The sequence below is a fragment of the Salmo salar genome, chromosome 12 (genome assembly GCF_965601325.2).
Source record: "Salmo salar chromosome 12, fSalSal1, whole genome shotgun sequence".
In the NCBI taxonomy this organism is placed as follows: Eukaryota; Metazoa; Chordata; class Actinopteri; order Salmoniformes; family Salmonidae; genus Salmo; species Salmo salar.
In genome coordinates this window covers 6,454,443-6,466,514 of record NC_138302.1, presented here as the reverse complement: position 1 = coordinate 6,466,514, position 12,072 = coordinate 6,454,443, and the positions used below count along the sequence as shown (strand labels likewise).

Below are 12,072 nucleotides of genomic sequence, written 5' to 3'. Positions count from 1 at the left end.
CAAAATCAAATCCCCGAGCTGACAAGGTAAACATCTGTCATTCTACCCCTGAACAAGGAAGTTAACAACCTGTTGGGACTAGGGGGCAGTATTGAGAATTTTGAAAAAAATATGTGCCCATTTTTAACTGCCTCCTACACCAACTCAGAAGCTAGGATATGCATGTTATTAACAGATTTGGATAGAAAACACTCTGAATTTTCTAAAACTGTTTGAATGGTGTCTGTAAGTATAACAAAACTCATATGGCAGGCAAAAACCTGAGAAAGATACAAGCAGGAAATGAGAATTTTGTGGCTGTACTATTTTCAAGTCATTGCTAATAGATCACACAGTGACAAAGGATTCATTTCGCACTTCCTACGGCTTCCACTAGATGTCAATGATCTTTATAAAGTTGTTTGAAGTGTCTATGATGAACAGGGAACGAATGAGAAGGAAGAGAAGTTGACGTCCCTGGGATGTCGTCACTTCATTATTGTGCGCACCTGCACGTTCATGTGAGGTGAGACATTTTTCAAAACGTTTTTCAAGACACAGGAGAGGTCGGGTTGAAATATTACTGATGTTTCACGTTAAAAATGGCCCTAAAGATTAATGCTAAACAACGTTTGACATGTTTGAACAAACGGAAATAGATTTTTTTTTTTACTTTTCGTCGTGACTCCCCTCCCCCCCCCCGCTCTACATTTTGAGGAGCCTACTGAACGCGCTAACAACATGGAACAACTTGGAGTTATTTGGACATAAATTATGAACTTTGTCGAAAGAAACCACATTTGTTGTGGACCTGGGATTCCTGGAAGTGCCTTCTGATGAAGATAATCAAAGGTAAGGGATTATTTACAATAGTATTATTGATATTAGATGGTTACAAGATGGTGCTAACCTGTATATCCTAGCCTATTGTTCTTAGCATAGCACCCCGTTTATTGCAGAGTGTGATTTCCCAGTAAAGTTATTTTGAAATCTGGCAATGCGGTAGCATTTACGAGATGTTAATCTATAATTCTTTGAATGACAATATTATAATTTACCAATGTTTTCGAATAGTAATTTTGTAAATTGTAACGCTGATTCACCGGAAGCATTTGAGGGGGAAAAAAATTCTGAATTTCACCGCCACTGTAAAATGCTGTTTTTGGATATAAATATGAACTTGATGGAACAAAAAAGGCATGTATTGTATAACATAATGTCCTAGGAGTGTCATCTGATGAAGATTGTCAAAGGTTAGTGCATCATTTTAGCTGGTTTTCTGCTTTTGGTGACGCCTGTCTTTGAATTGACAAAACATTACACACAGCTATTTTCAATGTACTCACCTAACTTTATGCTTTCGCCGTAAAGCCTCTTTGAAATCGGACAATGTGGTTGGATTTAGGAGATGTTTATCTTTCAAATGGTGAAAAATAGTTGATTGTTTGAGAAATTGAAATGATTAGATTCTTGCAGTTTTGAATTTCCCGCCATGGTATCTTGTCAATAAATCCTGGTACCGGGATCAGAGCGGGAAGGGGTCCTCTAGAGGTTACCCACTGTTCCTAGGCAGTCATTGAAAATAAGAATTTGTTCTTAACTGACTTGCCTAGTTAAATAAAGGTTAAAAAAATATGTATTGGGTAAAGTTTTATCAAATGTAATGTCATGAAATATTTTAAATTGTATATAACAGCCTTAATGTTGCTGGACTCCAGGAAGCTGCTGCATGATGGAGATCCTTATACTGATACAGATTAATCACTTAATAATTCATAAACACAATATACAGTGTCTTCGGTAAGTATTCAGACCCTTTGACTTTTTCCACATTTTGTTACGTTACAGCCTTATTCTAAAATGGATTAAATCAAATTTTTTCCCGCCTCATCAATCTACACACAATACCCCATATTGACATCACAATACCCCATAATGAAATCACAATACCCCATAATGACAAAACAAAAACTGTTTTTTAGAAACGTTAGCAAATGTATTAAAAATAAAAAACAGAAATACTTTATTTATATAAGTATTCAGACCCTTTGCTATGAGACTCGAAATTGAGCTCAGGTGCATCCTGTTTCCATTGATCATCCTTGTGATGTTTCTACAACTTGATTGGAGTCCACCTGTAGTAAATTAAATTGATTGGACATGATTTGGAAAGGCACACACCTGTCTATATAAGGTCACACAGTTGACAGTGCATGTCAGAGCAAAAACCAAGCCATGAGGTCGAAGGAATTGTCCGTAGAGCTCCGAGACAGGATTGTGTCGAGGCACAGATCTGAGGAAGGGTAAAAAAAAAAATATGCGGCATTGAATGTCCCCAAGAACACAGTGGCCTCCATCATTCTTAAATGGAAGAAGTTTGGAACCACCAAGACTCTTCCTAGAGCTGGCCGCCCGGCCAAACTGAGAATCAGGGGAGAAGGGCCTTGGTCAGGGAGGTGACCAAGAACCCGATGGTCACTCTGACAGAGCTCCAGAGTTCTCTGTGGAGATGGGAGAACCTTCCAGATGGACAACCATCTCTGCAGCACTCCACCAATCAGGCCTTTATGGTAAAGTGGCCGGATGGAAGCCACTCCTCAGTGAAAGGCACATGACAGCCAGATTGAAGTTTGCCAAAAGGCACCTAAAGGACTCTCAGACCATGACAAACAAGATTCTCTGGTCTGATGAAACCAAGACTGAACTCTTTGGCCTGAATGCCAAATATCACGTCTGGAGGACACCTGGTACCATCCCTATGGTGAAGCATGGTGGTGGCAGCATCATGCTGTGGAGATGTTTTTCAGGGACTGGGAGACTAGTCAGGATCGAGGCAAAGATGAACGGAGCAAAGTACAGAGAGATCCTTGATGACCTGCTTCAGAGTGCTCAGGAACTCAGACTGGGTCGAAGGTTCACCTTCCAACAGGACAACGACCCTAAGCACACAGCCAAGACAACGCAGGAGTGGTTTCGGGATAAGTCTCTGAATGTCCTTGAGTAGCCCAGTCAGAGCCGGACATTGAACCTGATCAAACATCTCTGGAGACCTGAAAATAGCTGTGCAGCAACGTTCCCCATCCAACCTGACAGAGCTTGAGAGGATTTGCGGAGAAGAATGGGAGAAACTCCCCAAATACCGGTGCGCCAAGCTTTTAGCGTCATACCCAAGACGACTCGAGGCTGTAACCGCTGCCAAAGGTACTTCAACAAAATACAGAGTAAAGGGTCTGAATACTTATGTAAATGTAATATTTAAATTTTGTATTTTTATAAATTAACAACATTTAAAAAAAAACATGTTTTTTTTGCTTTGTCATTATGGGGTTTTGTGACGTCATTATGGGGTTTTGTGAGGTCATTATGGGGTATTGTGATGTCATTATGGGGTATTGTGATATCATTATGGGGTATTGTGTGTAGATTGATTTAATAAAACAATTTAATACATTTTAAAATAAGGCTGTAACCTAACAAAATGTGGAAAAAGTCAAGGGATCTGAATCCTTTCCGAAGGCACTGTATATCAGTAAAAACACTACCTTATTGGTAGATCTACTTTTACTTGTTTATAAACTTTCATTATCCTCCTCAAGACTTCTTATTTCATTATCCTCCCTCCTCAAAATATTTGTAAGATATCAATGTGTACTTCATCCATAATCTATGAGCAGAATTACTGTTTTACCTCAATTAGCCACAACATTCCTAGTTTGAAAGCGACTGTTTTTCTGGAACTTGTGCTGCGCCATTCTCCCTACATTTCCCCCATGTGGGCCAGCCCCCTAGCAATTCAAGTTCAACAAATGAGCTTCAGCCCCCCATCATATGAGGGATGGCTAGCAAGAGGCTCATCATGCGTCCACAGCAGAGCAGAGAGAGAGTAATAACTTGGTGCACAAATCTACATGTGACGTAGTACGCATTTTTTGGGAACCACTTTTAGCTTGTGAGCATTACTTTAAGAAAAAAAGTATTCAAAAGTAAAGGAGAATCTCTTTAAACTTACAGAAGGAAAATAAAGCATCTGAAACTAAGTATAATAGTTGGCAGGGAATTTACTTCAATATGATTGTTTTGATGCAGCCTGTTTCCAATACCTTTTCAGACTGTTTCCAATCCCTTTTCAGGCTGTTTCCAATCCCTTTTCAGGCTGTTTCCAATCCCTTTTCAGGCTGTTTCCAATCCCTTTTCAGGCTGTTTCCAATACCTTTTCAGACTGTTTCCAATCCCTTTTCAGGCTGTTTCCAATCCCTTTTCAGGCTGTTTCCAATCCCTTTTCAGGCTGTTTCCAATCCCTTTTCAGGCTGTTTCCAATCCCTTTTCAGGCTGTTTCCAATCCCTTTTCAGGCTGTTTCCAATCCCTTTTCAGGCTGTTTCCGATCCCTTTTCAGGCTGTTTCCGATCCCTTTTCAGACTGTTTCCGATCCCTTTTCAGACTAATTCTTGTAGATATTATAAGACTGTTTTGATGCAGGCCTGTTTCTAATACCTTTTCAGACTAATTCTTGTAGATATTTTATAAGACTGTTTTGATGCAAGCCTGTTTCCAATACTGTTTTCTAAGACCCTTCTACATCTGTTTGAACAGAAATGTTTGCTTATACCACGGTTTTTGCATAACAACAGTGAAGTTCAATACTGTTTTAATTAGTTTTTATTCAGGTCTCTCTGTTTAAATAAACACTCTGTCTTCGGCAGGAAAAAGACCAGACTCAGAGGAACCAGAGACAGAGACGTACAATCCAGCAAGACGACACTACTGCTCCCACTGCGGGAAGAGTTTTTACTCAGTTATGGAGACTAAAAAGGCATGAGAGGACACACACAGGAGCAAAGCCTTTCCACTGCTCCCTCTGTGGAAAGTGTGTTACAGATTTAGGGAGACTAAAAATGCATAAGAGAATACACACAGGAGAGAAGCCTCATCACTGCTCCCAGTGTGGAAAGAGTTTTACCGAGTTAGGCAACATGAAAAGGCATGAGAGAATACACACAGGAGAGAAGTGTTACCAATGCTCTCAATGTGGAATGAGTTTTACCAAGTTAGGGTACCTGAAAATGCATGAGAGAATACATACAGGAGAGAAATCTTACCAATGCGCCCTCTGTGGAAAGCATTTTAAAGAGTTCGGGACTCTGAAAATGCATGAGAGGACACATACAGGAGAGAAGCCTCATCACTGCTCCCAGTGCGGAAAGAGATTTACCAGGTTAGGGAACCTGAAAATGCATGAGAGAATACACACAGGAGAGAAGCCTTTCCACTGCTCCCTGTGTGAAAGGAGTTTTACAGAGTTGAGCAACATGAAAAGGCATGAGCGGACACACACAGGAGAGAAGCTTCATCACTGCTCCCAGTGCGGAAAAAGTTTTACCAGGTTAGGTAACCTGAAAATGCATGAGAGAATACACACAGGAGAGAAACCTTACAAATGCTTCCTGTGTGGAAAGAGTTGTACCTCATTAAGGCATTTGAAAGAGCATGAAAGAATCCACACCATAGAGAAACGTTAGCAATGCTCCTCTTGTGAAATTATATATTTTTTAACCAGTTAGGGCAACTGAAAGACCATGAGGTAATACATACATGACTTACCACTGTTCCAATGTGGAAACGGATATATCCCATCAAATTATACTTAAAGCATAGAGAACACAAATACTGCTCCCACACTTTTTGACTGCGAAATTGTGATTTTGTTCATGGCACATGAAATCGAATTGTATAAAGCAGACTCAAAAATACGTTATTTTTTTCATATAAATTATATATATATTTTTTACGTTACCTGAATATGAAGCAGGCTATGTCAGTTTGAATGTATCCGAGTAAAGAACGTCACACTGCTTACTTAGCGAGTACCACTTTCCCCCGATTAGACACATACCTATGGGGGGTGATTCATTCCAGAATTAAACCTGCAACACTACCACCGTCTGGCTGTTGCAATTTGAATGTGTGACTGACATGTCGTGATAACAACGGACACACCTACGTCTTTGCACGAGCCGCCTCCCAGACTGACTTGCCTACATCATAGTTGCGTTACGTTGGTGAGAACCGCTTGGAAAGAAAGGCACATGGGTGCAGTCTCTTGTCCCCCTTGTTCCACTGTGAAAGGACCGGTGTCCAAGGCGTCCACCTCTACCACGAAGGGACGAGTAGGATCAGGAGGTGAAATGTCCCCTTGAGCTCCTCGAATGCCCTGTCAGCCTCGGGGGTCCAGCCAAAATGGGTCTGGGACTTACGGGTTAAGGCCGTGAGAGGCGCTGCTACCCCACCAAAGTTGCGTTACGGAGGTCCAGCTTGGTGAAGCTCCAAGGCAGCGGACATCAGGGGTAGTAGGGTGTAACGATTCTTTATCATAATCTCCTCGTCCTGGCGAGCCCTGGGATTTCCCGTCAGCTCTGGGCATGTAGCACGGAGATGGCCGAGACCTCAGCAGTAGAGGCAGCAGCCTTCGCGCATGCGCCTGTCACGTTCCTGTGGGCTCAGACGTGTGCGTCCCAGCTGCATGGGCTCCTCAATCAATCAATCAATCAATCAATCAATCAATCAATCAATCAATCAATCAATCAATCAAATGTATTTATAAAGCCCTTCTACATCAGCTGATGTCACAAAGTGCTGTACAGAAACCCAGCCTAAAACCCCAAACAGCAAGCAATGCAGATGTAGAAGCACGGTGGCTAGGAAAAACTCCCTAGGAAGGCCGGAACCTAGGAAGAAACCTAGTAGAGAGGAAGCAGGCTATGAGGGGTGGCCAGTCCTCTTCTGGCTGTGCCGGATGGAGATTATAACATAACATTGCCAAGATGTTCAAATGTTCATAGATGACCAGCAGGGTCAAATAATAATAATCACAGCGGTTGTAGAGGGTGCCACAGGTCAGCACCTCAGTAGTAAATGTCAGTTGGCTTTATATGGCCGATCATTCAGAGTATCTCTACCGCTCCTGCTGTCTCTAGAGAGTTGAAAACAGCAGGTATGGGAAAAAGTAGCACGTCCGGTGTAAAGGTCAGGGTTCCATAGCCGCAGGCAGAACAGTTGAAACTAGAGCAGCAGCATGACCAGGTGGACTGGGGACAGCAAGGAGTAATCAGGCCAGGTAGTCCTGAGGCATGGCCCTAGGGCTCAGGTCCTCAGAGAGAGAGAGAGAGAGAGAAAATTAGACAGCATACTTAAATTCCCACAGGACACCGGAAAAGACAGGAGAGATACTCCAGATATAACAGACTGACCCTAGCCACCCAGGGTACTGTAACGCCCTGGCCATAGAGAGGGTTTTTTTGTTCTTTATTTTGGTCAGGCCAGGGTGTTACATTGGGTGGGCGTTCTATGTTTATTTTTCTATGTTGGTTTGTTTCTTTGGTTTGGCTGTGTGTGGCTCCCAATCAGGCACAGCTGTAGTTCGTTGTTGCTGATTGGGAGTCACACATAAGTAGCCTGTTTTTCCTTTGGGTTTTGTGGGTGATTGTTTTCTGTTTCGTTCATTTTTGACCAGACAGGACTGTTTGTTGTCGTTGCTATCGAGTGTTTTGTTTGTAGTGGTTCATATTTATTAAATATTCAAAATGAATACACATCCTCCGCTGCACCTTGGTTTTATTACGACGACAGCCCTTACAGAATCACCCACCAACAACGGACCAAGCAGCGGAGGAAGGAGCAGCACAAGGAGGAGATGAAGCAGCGTGCTCGGGAGGTAATGGCATCCTGGTCGCTGGAGGTTTTGGAGTCAAGGATTGACTGGACATGGGAACAATTATTTGACCACTGCAACAACCTGCCGAGGGAGCGCGACGGACACGAGAGGCAGCCCCCCCCAAAAAATTGGGGGGGGGCACACGGGGAGTGTGGCAGAGTCAGGTTGGAGACCTGAGCCAACTCCCCGTGCTTACAGGAGGCAGCGTGGTACTGGTCAGGCACCGTGTTATGCTGTGAAGCGCACGGTGTCTCCAGTGCGCGTTCATAGCCCGGTGCGCTATAGGCCACCCCCCCACAAGTGCCTTGCGAGAGTAGGCATCGAGCCAGGTCGGAGTGTTCCAGCTCAGTGCATCTGGTCTCCGGTGCGCTGTCTCAGTCCAGGCTATCCTGCACCGGCGCTGCGCACTGTGTCTCCGGGGCGCTGGGAGGGCTCAGTTCGGCCTATGCCTGCGCTCTGCCCGTGCCGGGCTAAAGTGGGCATTCAGCCTGGAGTATGGGTGAATAGCCTACGTACCAGAACTCCAGTGCTCCCCCACAGCCCGGTTTATCCTGTGCCTCCTCCTCGGACCAGACCTCCAGTGGGTCTCCCCATCCTGGTCAGTCCTGTGCCTCCTCCACGGACCAGGCCTCCAGTGGGTCTCCCCATCCTGGTCAGTCCTGTGCCTCCTCCACGGACCAGGCCTCCAGTGGGTCTCCCCAGCCTGGTCAGTCCTGTGCCTCCTCCACGGACCAGGCCTCCAGTGGGTCTCCCGCAGCCAGGGACGCACACCAGCCGGGCGCAGCCAGGTTCGCCCTCCAGTCCTCCAGCCCCGCCGGGGAAGCCACATAAGTGGGCGAAGCCGAGGGTGGAGCGGGGGCCACGTCCCGCACCTGAGCCACCGCCGTAGGAGGGCCCACCCGGATCCTCCCCTTCAGAGTCAGGTTTTGCGGCCGGAGTCCGCACCTTTGGGGGGGGGGGGTACTGTAACGCCCTGGCCATATAGAGGGGTTTTTTGTTCTTTATTTTGGTTAGGCCAGGGTGTTACATTGGGTGGGCGTTCTATGTTCCTTTTTCTATGTTTTGGTATTTCTTTGTTTTGGGCCATGTGTGTGGCTCCCAATCAGGCACAGCTGAAGCTCGTTGCTGCTGATTGGGAGTCACACATAAGGAGCATGTTTTTCCTTTGGGTTTTGTGGGTAATTGTTTCTGTTTTGAGTATTTTCCTAACAGGACTGTTTGCTGTCGTTTGTTCATTTTGTAGTGTTCTCTTGTTTATTTGAATTAAAATTCTAATGATGAACACATCCTCTGCTGCACCTTGGTTCCCTCTTCCAGACAGCCGTTACACGGTGTCAGAGGAAGGCCCTAAAAATGGTCAAAGACTCCAGCCACCCTAGTCATAGACTGTTCTCTCTGCTACTGCATGGCAAGCGGTACCGGAGCGCCAAGTCTAGGTCCAAGAGGCTTCTAAACAGCTTCAAACCCTAAGCCATAAGACTCCTGAACATCTAGTCAAATGGCTACCCAGACAATTTGCTGTGCCCCCCTCCCCTCTTTACACCACTGCGGTCATTGACCAGACAGGACTGTTTGCTGTCGTTGCTATCGAGTGTTTTGTTTGTAGTGGTTCATTTTTATTAAATATTCCAAATGAATACACATCCTCCGCTGCACCTTGGCTTTATTACGACGACAGCCCTTACACCGTCATAAACTATTGCAGCATAAATACTGGAGGCTGAGACAGGAGTGGTCGGGATACACTGTGGCCCCGTCCGACAATACCCCTGGACAGGGCCAAACAGGCAGGATATAACCCCAGCCACTTTGCCAAAGCACAGCCCCCACACCACTAGAGGGATATCTTAAACCACCAACTTACTATCCTGAGACAAGGCCAAGTATAGCCCACCAAGATCTCCCCCATGGCACGAACCCAAGGGGGGGCGCCAACCCGGACAGGAAGATCACGTCAGTGACTCAACCCACTCGTGGTGCAACCCTCCTAGGGACGGCATGAAAGAGCACCAGTAAACCAGTGCTTCAGCCCCTGTAATAGGGTTTGAGGCAGAGAATCCCATTGGAGAGAGGGGAACCAGCCAGGCAGAGACCGCAAGGGCGGTTCGTTGCTCCAGTGCTTTTCCGTTCACCTTCACACTCCTGGGCCAGACTACACTCAATCATAGGACCTACTGAAGAGATGAGTCTTCAATTAAGGCTTAAAGGTCGAGACCGAGTCTGCGTCTCTCACATGGATAGGCAGACCATTCCATAAAAATGGAGCTCTGTAGGAGAAAGCCCTGCCTCCAGCTGTTTGCTTAGAAATTCTAGGGACAGTAAGGAGGCCTGCGTCTCGTGACCGTAGCGTACGTGTAGGTATGTAGGGCAGGACCAAATCGGAAAGATAGGTAGGAGCAAGCCCATGTAATGCTTTGTAGGTTAGCAGTAAAACCATGAATTCAGCCCTAGCCTTAAAAGTAGCTAGTGTAGAGAGGCTAGCACTGGAGTAATATGATCAAATATTTTGGTTCTAGTCAAGATTCTAGCAGCCGTGTTTAGCACTAACTGAAGTTTATTTAGTGCTTTATCCGGGTAGCTGGAAAGTAGAGCATGGCAGTAGTCTAACCTAGAAGTGACAAAAGCATGGATACATTTTTCTGCATCATTTTTGATTTTTGCAATGTTATGTAGATGGAAAAAGCTGTTCTTGTAACAGTCTTGATATGTTTGTCAAAAGAGAGATCAGGGTCCAGAGTAACACCGAGATCCTTCAACAGTTATATTTGAGATGATTGTACAATCATCAAGAATAGTTGTCATGTTCAACGGAATATCTCTTTGTTTCTTGGGACCTAGAACTAGCATCTCTGTTTTGTCCGAGTTTAAAAGTAGAACATTTGCCACCATCCACTTCCTTATGTCTGAAACACAGACTTCCAGGGAGAGCAATTTTGGGGCTACACCATGTTTCATCGAAATGTACAGCTGTGTGTCGTCCGCATAGCAGTGAAAGTTAACATTATGTTTCCGAATGACCAATTTGGGTTTCCAATCTCTCCAAAAGAATGTGGTGATCGATGGTATCAAAAGCAGCATTAAGGTCTAGGAGCACGAGGACAGATGCAGAGCCTCATTCTGATGTCATTAAAAGGTAATTTACCACCTTCACAAGTGCAGTCTCAGTGCTATGATGGGGTCTAAAACCAGACTGAAGCATTTCGTATACATTGTTTGTCTTCAGGAAGGCAGTGAGTTGCAGCGCAACAGCTTTTAAACAATTTTTTTGAGAGGAATGGAAGATTCGATATAGGCTGATTAGTTTTTTATATTTTCTTGGTCAAGGTTTGGCTTTTTCAAGAGGCTTTATTACTGCCACTTTTAGTGAGTTTGGTACACATCCGGTGGATAGAGAGCCGTTTATTATGTTCAACATAGGAGGGCCAAGCACAGGAAGCAGCTCTTTCAGTAGTTTAGTTGGAATAGGGTCCAGTATGCAGCTTGAAGGTTTAGAGGCAATGATTATTTTCATCAATGTGTCAAGAGATATAGTATTAAAAAACTTGAGTGTCTCCCTTGATCCTAGGTCCTGGCAGTGTTGTGCAGACTCAGGACAACTGAGCTTTGGAGGAATGCGCAGATTTAAAGAGGAGTCCGTAATTTGCTTTCTGATGATCATTATCTTTTCGTCAAAGAAGTCCATGAATATATCACTGCTGAAGTGAAAGCCACCCTCTCTTGGGGAATGCTGCTTTTTAGTTAACTTTGCGACAGTATCAAAAATACATTTTGGATTGTTGTTATTTTCCTCAATTAAGTTGGAAAAATAGGATGATTGAGCAGCAGTGAGGGCTCTTCGATACTGCACAGTACTGTCTTTCCAAGCTAGTCGGAAGACTTCCAGTTTGGTGTAGCGCCATTTCTCTTCCAATATTCTGGAAGCTTGCTTCAGAGCTCGGGTATTTTCTGTATACCAGGGAGCTAATTTCTTATGACAAATGTTTTTTGTTTTTAGGGGTGCGACTGCATCTAGGGTATTACGCAAGGTTAAATTGAGTTCCTTAGTTAGGTGGTTAACTGATTTTTGTACTGTGACGTCCTTGTGTAGGTGGAGGGAGTCTGGAAGGCCATCTAGGAATCTTTGGGTTGTCTGAGAATTTATAGCACTCCTTTTGATGCTCCTTGGTTGGGGTCTGAGCAGATTATTTGTTGCGATGCTGGGCCCGGGGGGCTTGGGGTGGTCAGGAAACCTGGATACTGGGGTGGCGTCAAAAAGGTGCCGTCTCACGCGTTCTCGAAGGCGGTTGTCAATCCTGATTTCCATCGTTATCAGGGACTCAAGGTCCTTTCCCAGTTCCCGAGAGGCCAGATCATCCTTCATGGAGTTAGATAGACCCTGGTGGAA

At 44.7% G+C, this 12,072-nt stretch overlaps 1 protein-coding gene across 1 annotated transcript; it reads left to right on the top strand.

Moving 5' to 3' along the window:
• The first annotated feature begins 4,739 nt into the window (after positions 1–4,739).
• Positions 4,740–5,679, top strand: LOC145859383 (uncharacterized). Its single transcript, XM_082958501.1, has one exon. The coding sequence runs from the start codon at positions 4,873–4,875 to the stop codon at positions 5,494–5,496; it is 624 nt and encodes a 207-aa protein (XP_082814627.1). The 5' UTR covers positions 4,740–4,872; the 3' UTR covers positions 5,497–5,679.
• The last annotated feature ends 6,393 nt before the right edge of the window (positions 5,680–12,072 follow it).